General features: G+C 44.5%; 1 protein-coding gene across 10 annotated transcripts in view; it reads left to right on the forward strand.

The window, feature by feature from the left end:
* The window catches only part of LOC106562848 (C-myc promoter-binding protein), a 323,735-nt gene that overhangs the window by 188,847 nt on the left and 114,818 nt on the right, over positions 1-20,070 (forward strand). For all 10 annotated transcript variants that reach the window (XM_045689663.1, XM_045689665.1, XM_045689664.1 and 7 more), the window contains exons 6-13: positions 1,538-1,809; positions 2,461-2,527; positions 2,847-2,905; positions 4,674-4,818; positions 5,947-6,122; positions 12,610-12,710; positions 14,304-14,519; positions 18,288-18,433. In XM_045689663.1, the coding sequence (XP_045545619.1) occupies positions 1,538-1,809; positions 2,461-2,527; positions 2,847-2,905; positions 4,674-4,818; positions 5,947-6,122; positions 12,610-12,710; positions 14,304-14,519; positions 18,288-18,433 (1,182 nt within the window). The remainder of the gene's footprint in view (positions 1-1,537; positions 1,810-2,460; positions 2,528-2,846; positions 2,906-4,673; positions 4,819-5,946; positions 6,123-12,609; positions 12,711-14,303; positions 14,520-18,287; positions 18,434-20,070) is intronic.

Genomic DNA, 20,070 nt, shown 5'->3' on the forward strand with positions numbered 1-20,070 from the left:
ACAGGGAGTCTAAATAAATGATTTAGGCTATATTATTTAAATTATTTCAAGTCTATAGCCTATGAACATTATAGAGCTTAGCATTTAAACAACATTTTGTTGTATTAAATCATTAAATCATTATAAATTGCACAAATAGGCTATGACTTTGCTGCACTGTGGGAACTAGAAACACAAGCATTTCACTACACCTGCAATAACATCTGCTAAACACGTGTATGTGGCCAATAAAATGTGATTTGATTTGACTTACGAGAATTAAATACACATTTAATGAAATGCCTTTATTAGGTTCAGTCTACAGTGCCTTTGAATTCACTTTTAGAAACACATGTTTGGCCAGAGTCTGTGGCTTCAGGCTCATGAGATGGTGTCTGGAGAGCAGGCCAGTAGGGGTGGATATCCTCTCCTCACTGGCAGAGCCGCTGGGGATGATAAACATCCTCCGGGCCACTCTTACCAGGCTACATCCTCCGGGCCACTCTTACCAGGCTGGGCAGGGATGATAAACATCCTCCGGGCCGCTCTTACCAGGCTGGGCAGGGATGATAAACATCCTCCGGGCCACTCTTACCAGGCTGGGCAGGGATGATAAACATCCTCCGGGCCACTCTTACCAGGCTGGGCAGGGATGATAAACATCCTCCGGGCCACTCTTGCCAGGCTGGGCAGGGATGATAAACATCCTCCGGGCCACTCTTGCCAGGCTGGGCAGGGATGCGGAGTTGTTTTTACATTTTTTTATAGGTAGGCCTAAAGGTTTTTAGGCAAAATATCCCAATCAAACCGGAAGGCTCCCTGAAAGAGGTAATATGCCAGGCCTATTGGGCCTAAATCAGTTATGGCCTATTGTACAGATAATAGAACAAAAATTAAAGAAACTTTTAAGAGATCTGAATTTTTTGTTCATAGATGCTTTGCTACAATGACACACTTAGTTATCTACCTACCTCGTTCCTTTCTGTTAGCATGTGCACACAGTACACCATCATGCTTTCAGGATAGGTGTCTTTTCAGATTCCACGTGATTCTTTAGTTGTGGGCACTACATCACCACACTCCCTCTCTTGCTCTTGGTTCCTTCTCATCTTTGTAAGTCACCTTTGATTTAACACCTGTGTGTTTTATCAGTTTCTTTATGAAAATATTTAGTGAACTCCATGACAGTAGCTAAAGCAAGGGGCTAAAGCAGCACACAAGTAGACTATACAGATGCATGCTGGGACGGGCATTCCCTGAGCTCATGTAGTGTGCGCTCCAGCCTTTGGGAAACTCGCTCCGCGTTCCAGTCAAATTGGACACCCTCCACTCCTCGCTCCACTACTCGCTCCACTACTCGCTCCACTATTCGCTCCAGCTCCTCGCTCCAGCTCCTCGCTCCAGCTCCTCGCTCCAGCTCCTCGCTCCAGCTCCTCGTTTCACTCGACTGACGTTCTCTGGTTCCAGTCAGCTGTTTGGCAACAGATACATATGTGCCCCTATATCTATGTACTGATGGATCCATCCTGACGTATATCTGTGTGTTTCCTCATCTCAGGTGTACGGTGCAGCCATCCAGTTCTACGAGCCCTACTCCCAGGACTGTCTGACCGACCAGCAGCGCTCTCAGCTGGGTCTGCCGGGGCTGGACCATGGGCCCTCTTCCCCAGCCACTTCCCCCTCCACCCCAGCTCCGGGCCCCAGGGCGTTACACACCAACAAATGTATCTGTTTGCTGTCTCACTGGCCCTTCTTTGACGCCTTCCGCAAGTTCCTCACCTTCCTCTATCGATACTCCATCTCTGGACCTCACACCCTGCCCATCGAGAAGTGAGCACCGTGTGAATTATATCTATTATGACACAGCAGACATTTGTGGTATCAACTGCAGCACTTGAACCCATTGGCCTTGGTGTTGCTAGGACCATGCTGAGCCACTGTCCTTTATAAGTGCCCAGTGTTGTCAGTGACCCTGTATGACACTGCCTGTGTTATCTGACAGCTCTGTATAGGACAGGCACTTTGTACATAGATATACTGTAGACACACTCCCTAGAAGATTGAACAATTCCAAATGGTTTCCAGTCCACTAAATAAACACCAGAGGCTATGTTTAGATCAAGTGTTTGCTGCCACAGTTCAACAGGCCATTGTTTTGGTCAGGTGGCAGTGTAGTGGCAGAACTCTATGTAAATCTACCCCCCTGTGCCAGACAGTGTGATGACAGATAGCTCAGTTGGTAGAGCATGTAGCTCAGTTGGTAGAGCATGGTGTTTGCAACACAAAGGTTATGGGTTCGATTCCCATGGGGCCCAGCACAGAAAAAAAATATGTTTAGAAATGAAATGTATGCATTCACTACTGTAAGTTGCTCTGGATAAGAGTGTCTGCTAAATGACAAAATAAAATAAAAAAGATTAGGCTCACCTCCTCCTCAGGGTTATTTCTGACCTCATATCTTGTAATTCTTCTTCCTGTCAGGCACATCTCCCACTTCATGCACAAGGTCCCCTTCCCCTCCTCCCAGAGGCCCAGGATACTGGTGCAGGTGAGTTAAGGCCTCCATGGTTCTGGCTGCTGTGTAATGTCTGTGATTTCTGTCAGTGTGTGTCTCTGTTTACTACTAAACCATGTCTGACTCTGTCTTGATCATAATCAGCATTCTTTTAATAGTGTTTTTATCAAAGTTTTTTACATTGTATTGAGGTAACGTACCCCTTCTAGCACCAATCTCGGGCAACAGAGACACTACTGGTTATATGGGAGTGTTTGATAACAGACACCTGCGAAATGAAGCGCGGCAGCCATTTTGTGCCAGAACTGTCCCCACCACACTATACCTGTAGTAATGTGTTGACATTCCCCAGCTCTCTCCTCATGACAGCCTGATGTTGAGCCAGCCTGTGTCATCCCCTCTACCACTCAGGTAAGACAGGTATCATATACACTGAGTGCACAAAACATTATGAACACCTTCCTAATATTGACTTGCACAACCCCTCTCCCCCCTTTTGCCCTAAATTTGTCGGGGTATGGACTTTACACTCCAATGCTTCCCACAGTTGTGTCAAGTTGGCAGGATGTCCATTGTGTGGTGGACCATTCTTGATACACACAGGAAATTGTTGAGCGTGAAAACTCCAGCGGTGTTGCTGTTCTTGACACACTCAAACCGACACGCCTGGCACCTACTACCATACCCCGTTCAAAGGAACTTAAATCCTTTGTCTTGTCCATTCACCCTCTGAATGGCACACATACACAATCCATGACTCAATTGTCTCCTCCCCTTCATCTACACTGATTGAAGTGGATTTAACAGTTGTATATCATAATAAGAACAGTAGTGGTCCTATAGCAGTACTTTGAGGAACTCCAAAACATACCTTTAGATTGGTTTAAAGAATTGGACGAAGGTTTGGTGACTGCTGGTGAAGTTCATGGTATTAGTTATGGTATGATTAATTGATGGTATGGATGGTTATTTTATGATATGGTTAATTGATGGTATTAGTTATGGTATGGTTAATGTATGGTATTAGTTAAGGTATTGTATTAGTTATGGTATGGTTAATGTATGGTATGGTTAATGTATGGTATTAGTTATGGTATGGTTAATGTATGGTATTAGTTATGGTATGGTATTAGTTATGGTATGGTTAATGTATGGTATGTGTTATGATATGGTTAATTGATGGTATTAGTTATGGTATGGTTAATGTATGGTATTAGTTATGGTATGGTTATTTTATGGTATTAGTTATGGTATGGTTAATATATGGTATGGTTAATGTATGGTATTAGTTATGGTATAGTTAATTGATGGTATGGATGGTTATTTTATGGGTATTTTATGGTATTAGTTATGGTATGGTTATTTTATGGTATGGTTAATGTATGGTATTAGTTATGGTATGGTTAATGTATGGTATTAGTTATGGTATGGTTAATGTATGGTATGGTTAATGTATGGTATTAGTTATGGTTAATGTATGGTATTCGTTATGGTATGGTTAATGTATGGTATGTGTTATGATATGGTTAATTGATGGTATTAGTTATGGTATGGTTAATGTATGGTATTAGTTATGGTATGGTTAATTGATGGTATTAGTTATGGTATGGTTAATGTATGGTATGTGTTATGGTATGGTTAATGTATGGTATTAGTTATGGTTAATGTATGGTATTAGTTATGGTATGGTTAATTGATGGTATTAGTTATGGTATGGTTAATGTATGGTATTAGTTATGATATGGTTAATGTATGGTATGTGTTATGGTATGGTTAATGTATGGTATTAGTTATGGTTAATGTATGGTATTAGTTATGGTATGGTTAATTGATGGTATTAGTTATGGTATGGTTAATTGATGGTATTAGTTATGGTATGGTTAATGTATGGTATTAGTTATGGTATGGTTAATGTATGGTATTAGTTATGGTATGGTTAATGTATGGTATGGTTAATGTATGGTATTAGTTATGGTTAATGTATGGTATTAGTTATGGTATGGTTAATGTATGGTATTAGTTATGGTATGGTTAATGTATGGTATTAGTTAAGTATGGTTAATGTATGGTATTAGTTATGGTATGGTTAATGTATGGTATTAGTTATGGTATGGTTAATGTATGGTATGTGTTATGATAGTGATGTAGTGTGTTAATCTCTTCTATGGCTGTGCTCCAGTGGTGGTCGGTTCTCCATACTGCTGCAGAACCTCGGTCCGGAGAATGCTATAACGCTCCTGGTGTTTGCTGTGACAGAACATAAGATCCTGGTCCACTCTCTACGGCCCGCTGTTCTGACCAGTGTCACTGAGGCTCTGGTGGCTGTGAGTACCTCAGATATCAGCTGTTTAACACTATAGTACCGCAGATATCAGCTGTTTAACACTATAATACCTCAGATATCAGCTGGTTAACACTATAGAACCTCAGATATCAGCTGTTTAATGCTATAGTACCTCAGATATCAGCTGTTTAACACTTTCACTATAGAACCTCAGATATCAGCTGTTTAACACTATAGTACCTCAGATATCAGCTGTTTAACACTATAATACCTCAGATATCAGCTGTTTAACACTATAATACCTCAGATATCAGCTGTTTAACACTATAATACCTCAGATATCAGCTGTTTAACACTATAATACCTCAGATATCAGCTGTTTAACGCTATAATACATCAGATATCAGCTGTTTAACACTATAATACCTCAGATATCAGCTGTTTAACACTATAATACCTCAGATATCAGCTGTTTAATGCTATAGTACCTCAGATATCAGCTGTTTAACACTTTCACTATAGAACCTCAGATATCAGCTGTTTAACACTATAGTACCTCAGATATCAGCTGTTTAACACTATAGTACCTCAGATATCAGCTGTTTAACACTTTCACTATTGTACCTCAGATATCAGCTGTTTAACGCTTTCAGTTTAATACCTCAGATATCAGCTGTTTAACACTATAGTACCTCAGATATCAGTTGTTTAAATCTTTAGGACTTTTAGTAGTAGCTTGTGGTTTTAGTAAGTAGTTTAAATAATTAGCTATGGCAGTTTGATAGTAGGGTTTAAATAATTAGCTATGGCAGTTTGATAGTAGGGTTTAAATAATTAGCTATGGCAGTTTGATAGTAGGGTTTAAATAATTAGCTATGACAGTTTGATAGTAGGGTTTAAATAATTAGCTATGGCAGTTTGATAGTAGGGTTTAAATAATTAGCTATGGCAGTTTGATAGTAGGGTTTAAATATTTAGCTATGACAGTTTGATAGTAGGGTTTAAATAATTAGCTATGGCAGTTTGATAGTAGGGTTTAAATAATTAGCTATGACAGTTTGATAGTATTTTTAGTAGTAGCTAAGCAATTGCCTCTCGGTTTTGACAGTAGTTTTAAAGGTTCAGTTTCCTGATTTGACCTCCCTCCCTCTCTTTCTCTCCTCCTCAGATGATCTTCCCATTCCACTGGCCGTGTCCGTACATCCCTCTGTGCCCGCTGGCCCTGGCAGGAGTCCTCTCTGCCCCCTGCCCCTTCATCGTGGGAGTCGACTCACGCTACTTTGACCTTTACGACCCCCCGCTGGACGTCAGCTGTGTCGACCTCGACACAAACACCATCTCCCAGTAAGCATAGCTTCTTCTGACACAAACACCATCTCCCAGTAAGCATTGCGGCAACTACCAACCCCCTGTTGTGTAGTAGAATGGAATGGGATGGGATTAAATAGACTAAAGTTTTCTATCCATATAATGTGGAAATTCTCTTTTTTGAGTACAGATCCCCAACACAACATTTATTTAATGTATCCTTTATTTAACAAGTCAGTTAAGAACACATTATTATTTACAATGACAGCCTACCGGGGAACAGTAGGTTAACTGCCTTGTTCAGGGGCAGAACAGATTTTTACCTGGTCAGCTCGGAGATTCGATCTTGCAACCTTCCGGTTACTAGTCCAACGTTGCTAGTCCAATGCTCTAACCACTAGGCTACCTGCTGGTTACTAGTCCAACGCTCTAACCACTAGGCTACCTGCTGGTTGCTAGTCCAATGCTCTAACCACTAGACCACCTGCTGGTTACTGGCCCAACACTCTTAACCACTAGACTACCTGCTGGTTACTAGTCCAACACTCTAACCACTAGACTACCTGCTGGTTACTAGTCCAACACTCTAACCACTAGGCTACCTGCTGGTTGCTAGCCCAACGCTCTAACCACTAGGCTACCTGCTGGTTACTAGTCCAACGTTGCTAGTCCAACGCTCTAACCACTAGGCTACCTGCTGGTTACTAGTCCAATGCTCTAACCACTAGGCTACCTGCTGGTTACTAGTCCAACGTTGCTAGTCCAACGCTCTAACCACTAGGCTACCTGCTGGTTACTAGTCCAACGCTCTAACCACTAGACTCTAACCACTAGGCTACCTGCTGGTTACTGGCCCAACACTCTAACCACTAGGCTACCTGCTGGTTACTGGTCCAACACTCTAACCACTAGACTCTAACCACTAGGCTACCTGCTGGTTACTAGTCCAACACTCTAACCACTAGACTACCTGCTGGTTACTAGTCCAACACTCTAACCACTAGGCTACCTGCTGGTTGCTTGCCCAACGCTCTAACCACTAGGCTACCTGCTGGTTACTGGCCCAACACTCTAACCACTGGACTACCTGATGGTTACTAGTCCAACACTCTAACCATTAGGCTACCTGCTGGTTGCTAGCCCAACGCTCTAACCACTAGGCTACCTGCTGGTTACTAGTCCAACGCTCTAACCACTAGGCTACCTGCTGGTTACTAGTCCAACACTCTAACCACTAGACTACCTGCTGGTTACTAGTCCAACACTCTAACCACTAGGATACCTGCTGGTTACTAGTCCAACACTCTAACCACTAGACTACCTGCTGGTTACTAGTCCAACACTCTAACCACTAGGCTACCTGCTGGTTGCTAGCCCAACGCTCTAACCACTAGGCTACCTGCTGGTTACTAGTCCAACGCTCTAACCACTAGGCTACCTGCTGGTTACTAGTCCAACACTCTAACCACTAGGCTACCTGCTGGTTACTGGCCCAACACTCTAACCACTAGGCTACCTGCTGGTTACTAGTCCAACACTCTAACCACTAGACTACCTGCTGGTTACTAGTCCAACACTCTAACCACTAGGCTACCTGCTGGTTACTAGTCCAACGTTGCTAGTCCAACACTCTAACCACTAGGCTACCTGCTGGTTACTAGTCCAATGCTCTAACCACTAGGCTACCTGCTGGTTACTAGTCCAACGTTGCTAGTCCAACGCTCTAACCACTAGGCTACCTGCTGGTTACTAGTCCAACGCTCTAACCACTAGGCTACCTGCTGGTTACTGTCCTAACACTCTAACCACTAGACTCTAACCACTACACTCTAACCACTACACTCTAACCACTAGGCTACCTGCTGGTTACTAGTCCAACACTCTAACCACTAGGCTACCTGCTGGTTACTGGTCCAACACTCTAACCACTAGGCTACCTGCTGGTTACTGGCCCAACGCTCTAACCACTAGGCTACCTGCTGGTTACTGGCCCAACACTCTAACCACTAGGCTACCTGCTGGTTACTGGTCAACACTCTAACCACTAGGCTACCTGCTGGTTACTGGTCCAACACTCTAACCACTAGGCTACCTGCTGGTTACTGGTCAACACTCTAACCACTAGGCTACCTGCTGGTTACTGGCCCAACACTCTAACCACTAGGCTACCTTCTGGTTACTGGCCCAACACTCTAACCACTAGGCTACCTGCTGGTTACTGGTCCAACACTCTAACCACTAGGCTACCTGCTGGTTACTGGTCAACACTCTAACCACTAGGCTACCTGCTGGTTACTGGTCAACACTCTAACCACTAGGCTACCTGCTGGTTACTGGCCCAACACTCTAACCACTAGACTACCTGCTGGTTACTGGCCCAACACTAACCACTAGTCTACCTGCTGGTTACTAGTCCAACACTCTAACCACTAGACTACCTGCTGGTTACTGGTCAACGCTCTAACCACTAGACTACCTGCTGGTTACTGGCCCAACACTCTAACCACTAGACTACCTACTGGTTACTAGTCCAACACTCTAACCACTAGACTCTAACCACTAGGCTACCTACTGGTTACGGTCCCAACACTCTAACCACTAGACTCTAACCACTAGACTACCTGCTGGTTACTAGTCCAACACTCTAACCACTAGGCTACCTGCTGGTTGCTTGCCCAACGCTCTAACCACTAGGCTACCTGCTGGTTACTGGCCCAACACTCTAACCACTGGACTACCTGATGGTTACTAGTCCAACACTCTAACCATTAGGCTACCTGCTGGTTGCTAGCCCAACGCTCTAACCACTAGGCTACCTGCTGGTTACTAGTCCAACGCTCTAACCACTAGGCTACCTGCTGGTTACTAGTCCAACACTCTAACCACTAGACTACCTGCTGGTTACTAGTCCAACACTCTAACCACTAGGATACCTGCTGGTTACTAGTCCAACACTCTAACCACTAGACTACCTGCTGGTTACTAGTCCAACACTCTAACCACTAGGCTACCTGCTGGTTGCTAGCCCAACGCTCTAACCACTAGGCTACCTGCTGGTTACTAGTCCAACGCTCTAACCACTAGGCTACCTGCTGGTTACTAGTCCAACACTCTAACCACTAGGCTACCTGCTGGTTACTGGCCCAACACTCTAACCACTAGGCTACCTGCTGGTTACTAGTCCAACACTCTAACCACTAGACTACCTGCTGGTTACTAGTCCAACACTCTAACCACTAGGCTACCTGCTGGTTACTAGTCCAACGTTGCTAGTCCAACACTCTAACCACTAGGCTACCTGCTGGTTACTAGTCCAATGCTCTAACCACTAGGCTACCTGCTGGTTACTAGTCCAACGTTGCTAGTCCAACGCTCTAACCACTAGGCTACCTGCTGGTTACTAGTCCAACGCTCTAACCACTAGGCTACCTGCTGGTTACTGTCCTAACACTCTAACCACTAGACTCTAACCACTACACTCTAACCACTACACTCTAACCACTAGGCTACCTGCTGGTTACTAGTCCAACACTCTAACCACTAGGCTACCTGCTGGTTACTGGTCCAACGCTCTAACCACTAGGCTACCTGCTGGTTACTGGCCCAACACTCTAACCACTAGGCTACCTGCTGGTTACTGGTCAACACTCTAACCACTAGGCTACCTGCTGGTTACTGGTCCAACACTCTAACCACTAGGCTACCTGCTGGTTACTGGTCAACACTCTAACCACTAGGCTACCTGCTGGTTACTGGCCCAACACTCTAACCACTAGGCTACCTTCTGGTTACTGGCCCAACACTCTAACCACTAGGCTACCTGCTGGTTACTGGTCCAACACTCTAACCACTAGGCTACCTGCTGGTTACTGGTCCAACACTCTAACCACTAGGCTACCTGCTGGTTACTGGTCAACACTCTAACCACTAGGCTACCTGCTGGTTACTGGCCCAACACTCTAACCACTAGGCTACCTTCTGGTTACTGGCCCAACACTCTAACCACTAGGCTACCTGCTGGTTACTGGTCAACACTCTAACCACTAGGCTACCTGCTGGTTACTGGTCAACACTCTAACCACTAGGCTACCTGCTGGTTACTGGCCCAACACTAACCACTAGTCTACCTGCTGGTTACTAGTCCAACACTCTAACCACTAGACTACCTGCTGGTTACTGGTCAACGCTCTAACCACTAGACTACCTACTGGTTACTGGCCCAACACTCTAACCACTAGACTCTAACCACTAGGCTACCTACTGGTTACGGTCCCAACACTCTAACCACTAGACTCTAACCACTAGAGTACCTGCTGCCCTTTGTGGCTATAGCTTTCTGCTCAGTCCCCAACCAACTCTCACAGAATGACTCTCCAAGACTCTCCACTTAGCTAACATGCTGAGAACAGTACACTGTCAACCATAGTGAAGTGCCTCCATCCACTTAGCTAACATGCTGAGAACAGTACAGGGTCAACCATAGTGAAGGTCCTCCATCCACTTAGCTAACGGGCTGAGAACAGTACAGGGTCAACCATAGTGAAGGTCCTCCATCCACTTAGCTAACGGGCTGAGAACAGTACAGGGTCAACCATAGTGAAGGTCCTCCATCCACTTAGCTAACGGGCTGAGAACAGTATAGGTTCAACCATAGTGAAGGTCTTCCATCCACTTAGCTAACGGGCTGAGAACAGTACAGGTTCAACCATAGTGAAGGTCCTCCATCCACTTAGCTAACGGGCTGAGAACAGTACACGGTCAACCATAGTGAAGGTCCTCCATCCACTTAGCTAACGGGCTGAGAACAGTACAGGGTCAACCATAGTGAAGGTCCTCCATCCACTTTGCTAACTGGCTGAGAACAGTACACGGTCAACCATAGTGAAGGTCCTCCATCCACTTAGCTAACGGGCTGAGAACAGTACAGGTTCAACCATAGTGAAGGTCTTCCATCCACTTAGCTAACGGGCTGAGAACAGTACAGGTTCAACCATAGTGAAGGTCCTCCATCCACTTAGCTAACGGGCTGAGAACAGTACACGGTCAACCATAGTGAAGGTCCTCCATCCACTTAGCTAACGGGCTGAGAACAGTACAGGGTCAACCATAGTGAAGGTCCTCCATCCACTTAGCTAACGGGCTGAGAACAGTACAGGGTCAACCATAGTGAAGGTCCTCCATCCACTTAGCTAACGGGCTGAGAACAGTACAGGGTCAACCATAGTGAAGCTCCTCCATCCACTTAGCTAACGGGCTGAGAACAGTACAGGGTCAACCATAGTGAAGGTCCTCCATCCACTTAGCTAACGGGCTGAGAACAGTACAGGTTCAACCATAGTGAAGGTCCCCCAGCAACAAACATGTCAACCTTTTCCCTTTTCACTTTTTATAAACTACAGTGATGCTGAGTAATGACTTCTCAGTTGAGACAGTATATTCCTCAAGGTGGGCTTTAGTCCAGTTGAGACAGTATATTCCTCAAGGTGGGCTTTAGTCCAGTTGAGACAGTATATTCCTCAAGGTGGGCTGTAACCCAGTTGAGACAGTATATTCCTCAAGGTGGGCTTTAGTCCAGTTGAGACAGTATATTCCTCAAGGTGGGTTGTAGTCCAGTTGAGACAGTATATTCCTCAAGGTGGGCTGTAACCCAGCTGAGACAGTATATTCCTCAAGGTGGGCTGTAGTCCAGTTGAGACAGTATATTCCTCAAGGTGGGCTGTAGTCCAGTTGAGACAGTATATTTCTCAAGGTGGGCTTTAGTCCAGTTGAGACAGTATATTCCTCAAGGTGGGCTGTAGTCCAGTTGAGACAGTATATTCCTCAAGGTGGGCTGTAGTCCAGTTGAGACAGTATATTCCTCAAGGTGGGCTGTAGTCCAGTTGAGACATTATATTCCTCAAGGTGGGCTGTAGTCCTGTTGAGACATTATATTCCTCAAGGTGGGCTGTAGTCCAGTTGAGACAGTATATTCCTCAAGGTGGGCTGTAGTCCTGTTGAGACATTATATTCCTCAAGGTGGGCTGTTGTCCAGTTGAGACAGTATATTCCTCAAGGTGGGCTGTAGTCCTGTTGAGACATTATATTCCTCAAGGTGGGCTGTTGTCCAGTTGAGACAGTATATTCCTCAAGGTGGGCTGTAGTCCAGTTGAGACATTATATTCCTCAAGGTGGGCTGTGGAAGTGGTTTACATTGATGGCCTTTAATCGATGGTGAAGAAAATGAGACTGTAGTGTGTCGTGTTTGGCCACTGTAGGTGTAATAATAATAGTATAATATATTCCATTTATCAGATGCTTTTATCCAAAGCGATTTACAGTCATGTATGCATCCATTTTCCGTATGGATCAAAGTTGAATCTGTTTCTGTGGTTCTGTGTCTCTAAGATCAGTCAGATATTTGGACCAGTCTTAGAGGCAGCAGTCTCGGGGTGGTCTCCTGCCCCTATCCACCGCCAGTGTTAGTTTTGGGCGAGTTCCACCTCTCTGCACCTCTGGAGAGCTGACCGTGTGTTTCTCCTTCCAGCAATGAAGATAAGAGAGCCCTGACCTGGAAGATCCTGCCAAAGAAAGCCTGTAAAAACCTGATGAATGTGCTGAACAATCTCTACCAGCAACTGGTGGACGGTGAGTAGAGGATCGTACTGTACTGTATGGATGGAGGACTAAAGATTTCACAATGAATAAACTGTGTCAAGTGTAGCCTGAGTTGCCAGATGTGACTCTGGTTCTGCCTTAGTTCGCTCCTTTAATATAACTAAGACAAAGGAGTTGGCAACAAAAAAAGATCTGGCATCCAAGCTAGATCAAGAACACTTTTTCATAAAACTCCTTTTCAAGGTCGACTTTGAAAGATTCTTTCTAGCTGATGTGTTTGACTCTCAGGTGTTCTTCTCTTCTTCTGAATATGATGAGCCACTGTAGCAGTAGTGTAGAGTACTTTACATACAGCTTACAATCCATTCTCCAGTGTCTACTGGGCAGGAAATCAAACAGACTGTAGGTCTATATTAAAGAACAGTATTGTATCATTCTTCTTCTTCTCTCCTCTTCCTCTGTAACAAAACCACCAGTTAGTATTACATCATTATTCCTCTCTCTCCCTCTCCCCCTCTCCCCCCTCGCTCTCTTCCTCTCTCTCCCTCTCTCTCTCTCCCCCCTCTCCCCCTCTCTCTCCCCCCTCTATCTCCCCCCTCTCTCTCTTCCTCTCGCCCCCCTCTATCTCCCCCCCTCTCCCCCCCTCTATCTCCCTCCCTCTCCCTCTCCCCCTCTCTCTCTCTTCCTCTATCTCCCCCTCTCTCTCTCTCTCTCTCTCCCTACCTGTTCTATTTGTCTCCATTAGTTCAGTTGTGTTATTTATAACCCAGCCAATAAACCTGCTGCCTGCTTATTGAGAAATCAAATACAAATCTAATAATGTTACATTCTGAGACTCAGTGAGGCTGAAAATCTGTCCTGCCACTGCATTAGTGTTTAGGCTGGGAATATTGAACATCGATACAGCTTGGCAGAGTGACAAGCTGAGCCTTATCTTTAGGGACTTGTTTCTTAGAGGAAAACTAACTTCAATAGAGATTTAACTCTGTGCTTTGTTATTTACACTTCATTTAGTTCAACAACAACCAGACAAAACCCAAACCCCATGTCATCAACTCAACTTTCATACAGACAGTCCTACTTGTTTTAACTTGTTTTAAACTGTCTTCAACTGTGACAGGTAGTTAAACATAGCATAAAATATTAAGAACACCTTCCTAATATTTTATTGCTTAAAAATCATTCTTTAACCGGTCTTCTCCCCTTCATCTACACTGATTGAAGTGGATTTACCAAGGTACATCAGTAAGGGATCATAGCTTTCACCTGGTCAGTCTCTGTCATGGAAGGAGCATGTGTTCCTAATGTTTTGTCCACTCGGTGTATCTTCTAGGAGTGTTTTCCTCTACGTATCTCTGGAACTACATGAGGGATGCATCCCACATGGTTCCCTGTTCCCTATATAGTGCACTACATTAAGGAATATGATGCCATTTGGGACAAACCCTATAAGATATGTAAACAAAAAACATATTTTCCATTGGTTCCCCCCAGATCAGCAGAACCAACAACCCTCTTTTCTATTGGTTCCCCCCAGATCAGCAGAACCAACAACCCTCTTTTCTATTGGTTCCCCCCAGGTCAGCAGAACCAACATCCCTCTTTTCTATTGGTTCCCTCTAGGTCAGCAGCGTCCTGATGGCCTATTGGAGCTGAGTATGAGTGATTGTACGGAGCTGGCCTGTGGGAAGAGCCTCCACAGCCTGGAGATGGAGATACAGGAAGCCTTCCTCAGGTTCATGGCAGCCATCTTGAAAGGCTACCGCTCATTCCTGAGACCCATCACCCAGGCCCCGTCTGAGAAGACTACTGACGCCTCCTCTCTCTTTGACCTGCAAGGTTAGTACCGGCTTGGTGTGTGTGTGTGTGTCTCTGTTTGTGTGAGTCTCTGTGTGTCTGTGTGAGCCTGTGTGTGAGTTTCTGTGTGTGTGTGTGTGTGTGTGTGTGTGTGTGTGTGTGTGTGTGTGTGTGTGTGTGTGTGTGTGTGTGTGTGTGTGTGTGTGTGTGTGTGTGTGTGTGTGTGTGTGTGTGTGTGTGTGTGTGTGTGTGTGTGTGTGTGTGTGTGTGTGTGTGTGTGTGTGTGTGTGTGTGTGTGTGTGTGTGTGTGTGCGTGCAGGTCTGGAGCTCTAGCTAGCTGCAGCTGTTCTCTGCTCCAGAGGCTGGACTGGGGCCAGTTGAAGCTGGCTAATACCACACCTGATAGAGTTGAGTCTGGACTGGGGCCCATTGAAAATGGCTAATACAACACCTGATAGAGTTGAGTCTGGACTGGGGCCAGTTGAAGCTGGCTAATACAACACCTGATAGAGTTGAGTCTGGACTGGGGCCAGTTGAAGCTGGCTAATACCACACCTGATAGAGTTGAGTCTGGACTGGGGCCCATTGAAAATGGCTAATACAACACCTGATAGAGTTGAGTCTGGACTGGGGCCAGTTGAAGCTGGCTAATACAACACCTGATAGAGTTGAGTCTGGACTGGGGCCAGTTGAAGCTGGCTAATACCACACCTGATAGAGTTGAGTCTGGACTGGGGCCAGTTGAAGCTGGCTAATACAACACCTGATAGAGTTGAGTCTTGACTGGGGCCAGTTGAAGCTGGCTAATACCACACCTGATAGAGTTGAGTCTGGACTGGGGCCAGTTGAAGCTGGCTAATACAACACCTGATAGAGTTGAGTCTGGACTGGGGCCAGTTGAAGCTGGCTAATACCACACCTGATAGAGTTGAGTCTGGACTGGGGCCAGTTGAAGCTGGCTAATACCACACCTGATAGAGTTGAGTCTGGACTGGGGCCAGTTGAAGCTGGCTAATACCACACCTGATAGAGTTGAGTCTGGACTGGGGCCAGTTGATGCTGGCTAATACCACACCTGATAGAGTTGAGTCTGGACTGGGGAAAGTTGAAGCTGGCTAATACCACACCTGATAGAGTTGAGTCTGGACTGGGGCCAGTTGATGCTGGCTAATACCACACCTGATAGAGTTGAGTCTGGACTGGGGAAAGTTGAAGCTGGCTAATACCACACCTGATAGAGTTGAGTCTGGACTGGGGCCAGTTGATGCTGGCAGCAGTGTGTGTGCAAAGATTTAGACGGATCCAATGAACCATTCAATTTCTGTTCAAAATGTTGTATCAAGTCTGTCCAAATGTGCCTAAATGGTTTATTGATACATTTTCAAGTTCATAACTGTGCAACTCTCCTCAAACAATAGCATGGTATTATTTCACTGTAATAGCTACTGTAAATTGGACAGTGCAGTTAGATTAACAAGAATTTCAGCTTTCTGCCCATATCAGATACAGTTGAAGTCATAAGTTTACATACACTTAGGTTGGAGTCATTAAAACTTGTTTTTCAACCACTCCACAAATGTTTTGTTAACAAACTATAGTTTTGGCAAGTCGGTTAGGACATCTACTTTGTGCATGACACAAGTAATTTTTCCAACAATTGTTAACAGACAGATTATTTCACTTATTTCACTGTATCACAATTCCAGTGGGTCAGAAGTTTACATACACTAAGTTGACTGTGCCTTTAAACAGCGTGGAAAATTCCAGAAAATTATGTCTTGGCTTTAGAAGCTTCTGATAGGCTAATTGATATCATTTGTGTCAATTGGAGGTGTACCTGTGGATGTATTTCAAGGCCTACCTTCAAACTCAGTGCCTCTTTGCTTGACATTATGGGAAAATCAAAGGAAATCAGCCAAGACCTCAGAAAAAAATGGTAGACCTCCAGAAGTCTGGTTCATCCTTGGGAGCAATTTCCAAACGCCTGAAGGTACCACGTTCATCTGTACAAACAATAGTACGCAAGTATAAACACCATGGGACCACGCAGCGACATACCACTCAGGAAGGAGAAACGTTCTGTCTCCTAGAGATGAACGTACTTTGGTGCGACAACAACAGCAAAGGACCTTATGAAGATGCTGGAGGAAACAGGTACAAAAGTGACTATATCCACAGTAAAACGAGTCCTATAACGACATAACCTGAAAGGCAGCTCAGCAAGAAAGAAGCCACTGCTCCAAAACCGCCATAAAAAAGCCAGACTACAGTTTGAAACTGCACATGGGGACAAAGATTGTACTTTTGGGAGAAATGTCCTCTGGTCTGATGAAACAAAAATAGAACTGTTTAGCCATAATGACCATCGTTATATTTGGAGGAAAAAGGGGGAGGCTTACAAGCCGAAGAACACCATCCCAACCGTGAAGCACGGCGTTGGCAGCATCATGTTGTGGAGGTGCTTTGCTGCAGGAGGGACTGGTGCACTTCACAAAATAGATGGCATCATGAGGTAGGAAAATGATGTGGATATATTGAAGCAACATCTCAAGACATCAGTCAGGAAGTTAAAGCTTGGTCGCAAATGGGTCTTCCAAATGGACAATGACCCCAAGCATACTTCCAAAGTTGTGGCAAAATGGCTTAAGGACAACAAAATCAAGGTATTGGAGTGGCCATCACAAAGTCCTGACCTCAATCCCATAGAAAATTTGTAGGCAGAACTGAAAAAGCGTGTTCGAGCAAGGAGGCCTACAAACCTGACTCAGTTACACCAGCTCTGTCAGGAGGAATGGGTCAAAATTCACCCAACTTATTGTGGGAACCTTGTGGAAGGCTACCTAAAACGTTTGACCCAAGTTAAACAATTTAAAGGCAATGCCACCAAATACTAATTGAGTGTATGTAAACTTCAGACCCACTGGGAATGTGATGAAAGAAATAAAAGCTGAAATAAATCATTCTCTCTACTATTATTCTGACATTTCACATTCTTAAAATAAAGTGGTGATCCTAACTGACTTAAGACAGGGAATTTTTATTAGGATTAAAGGTCAGGAATTGTGAAAAACTAGTTTAAATGTATTTGGTAAAGGTGTATGTAAACTTCTGACTTCAACTGTACGTATGTTTATGTCCTGGGAAATGTTATTGTTACTTACAACCTCATGCTAATCACATTAGCGCACATTAGCTCAACCGTCCCGTGGGTGGTCAACAATCCCGTAGAGGTTAAATAAAGACTTACCTAGTTAAATAAAGACTCACCTGGTTAAATAAAGACTCACCTGGTTAAGTAAAGACTTACCTGGTTAAATAAAAAAAGCCAGGACCATTCCCACCAGAGGTTCTACTGTATCTTTTTATGTTTCTCATATGGTTGTAATGTTCTGTAGGGTTCCTGAAGAGCAGAGACCGGTCCCACCAGAAGTTCTACTGTATCTTTTTAGGTTTCTCATATGGTTGTAATGTTCTGTAGGGTTCCTGAAGAGCAGAGACCGGTCCCACCAGAAGTTCTACTGTATCTTTTTATGTTTCTCATATGGTTGTAATGTTCTGTAGGGTTCCTGAAGAGCAGAGACCGGTCCCACCAGAAGTTCTACTGTATCTTTTTAGGTTTCTCATATGGTTGTAATGTTCTGTAGGGTTCCTGAAGAGCAGAGACCGGTCCCACCAGAAGTTCTACTGTATCTTTTTAGGTTTCTCATATGGTTGTAATGTTCTGTAGGGTTCCTGAAGAGCAGAGACCGGTCCCACCAGAAGTTCTACTGTATCTTTTTAGGTTTCTCATATGGTTGTAATGTTCTGTAGGGTTCCTGAAGAGCAGAGACCGGTCCCACCAGAAGTTCTACTCCCTGATGACCAAGACTCAGATGTTCATCAGATTCATAGAGGAGTGCTCCTTTGTCTCAGACAAAGACGCCAGCTTGGCCTTCTTTGATGACTGTGTGGACAAGGTACAGCTTGGTTTATAATACTATCATCCTAGTCATATATAGACCTATACTCTGTGAAATGTATCTCCCTGTCTAGTAGCTATGCTATCCTCTATCAGTGTTCTCCTCCCTGTCTAGTAACTATGCTATCCTCTATCAGTGTTCTCCTCCCTGTCTAGTAACTATGCTATCCTCTATCAGTGTTCTCCTCCCTGTCTAGTAGCTATGCTATCCTCTATCAGTTCTCCTCCCTGTCTAGTAGCTATGCTATCCTCTATCAGTGATCTCCTCCCTGTCTAGTAACTATGCTATCCTCTATCAGTGATCTCCTCCCTGTCTAGTAACTATGCTATCCTCTATCAGTTCTCCTCCCTGTCTAGTAACTATGCTATCCTCTATCAGTGTTCTCCCTGTCTAGTAACTATGCTATCCTCTATCAGTTCTCCTCCCTGTCTAGTAACTATGCTATCCTATATCAGTGTTCTCCTCCCTGTCTAGTAACTATGTTATCCTCTATCAGTGTTCTCCTCCCTGTCTAGTAACTATGCTATCCTCTATCAGTGATCTCCTCCCTGTCTAGTAACTATGCTATCCTCTATCAGTGATCTCCTCCCTGTCTAGTAACTATGCTGTCCTCTATCAGTTCTCCTCCCTGTCTAGTAACTATGCTATCCTTTATCAGTGTTCTCCCCCCTGTCTAGTAGCTATGCTATCCTCTATCAGTGTTCTCCCTGTCTAGTAACTATGCTATCCTCTATCAGTGATCTCCTCCCTGTCTAGTAACTATGCTATCCTCTATCAGTGTTCTCCTCCCTGTCTAGTAACTATGCTATCCTCTATCAGTGATCTCCTCCCTGTCTAGTAACTATGCTATCCTCTATCAGTGTTCTCCTCCCTGTCTAGTAACTATGCTATCCTCTATCAGTGATATCCTCCATGTCTAGTAACTATGCTATCCTCTATCAGTGTTCTCCTCCCTGTCTAGTAACTATGCTATCCTCTATCAGTGTTCTCCTCCCCGTCTAGTAACTATGCTATCCTCTATCAGTTCTCCTCCCTATCTAGTAACTATGCTATCCTCTATCAGTGATCTCCTCCCTGTCTAGTAACTATGCTATCCTCTATCAGTGATCTCCTCCCTGTCTAGTAACTATGCTATCCTCTACCAGTGTTCTCCTCCCTGTCTAGTAACTATGCTATCCTCTATCAGTGATCTCTTCCCTGTCTAGTAACTATGCTATCCTCTATCAGTGTTCTCCTCCCTGTCTAGTAACTATGCTATCATCTATCAGTGATCTCTTCCCTGTCTAGTAACTATGCTATCCTCTATCAGTGTTCTCCTCCCTGTCTAGTAACTATGCTATCCTTTATCAGTGTTCTCCCTGTCTAGTAGCTATGCTATCCTCTATCAGTGATCTCCTCCCTGTCTAGTAACTATGCTATCCTCTATCAGTGATCTCCTCCCTGTCTAGTAACTATGCTATCCTCTATCAGTGATCTCCTCCCTGTCTAGTAACTATGCTATCCTCTATCAGTGTTCTCCCTGTCTAGTAACTATGCTATCCTCTATCAGTGATCTCCTCCCTGTCTAGTAACTATGCTATCCTCTATCAGTGATCTCCTCCCTGTCTAGTAACTATGCTATCCTCTATCAGTGT

Source organism: Salmo salar, chromosome ssa11 (assembly GCF_905237065.1).
Source record: "Salmo salar chromosome ssa11, Ssal_v3.1, whole genome shotgun sequence".
Lineage (NCBI taxonomy): Eukaryota > Metazoa > Chordata > Actinopteri > Salmoniformes > Salmonidae > Salmo > Salmo salar.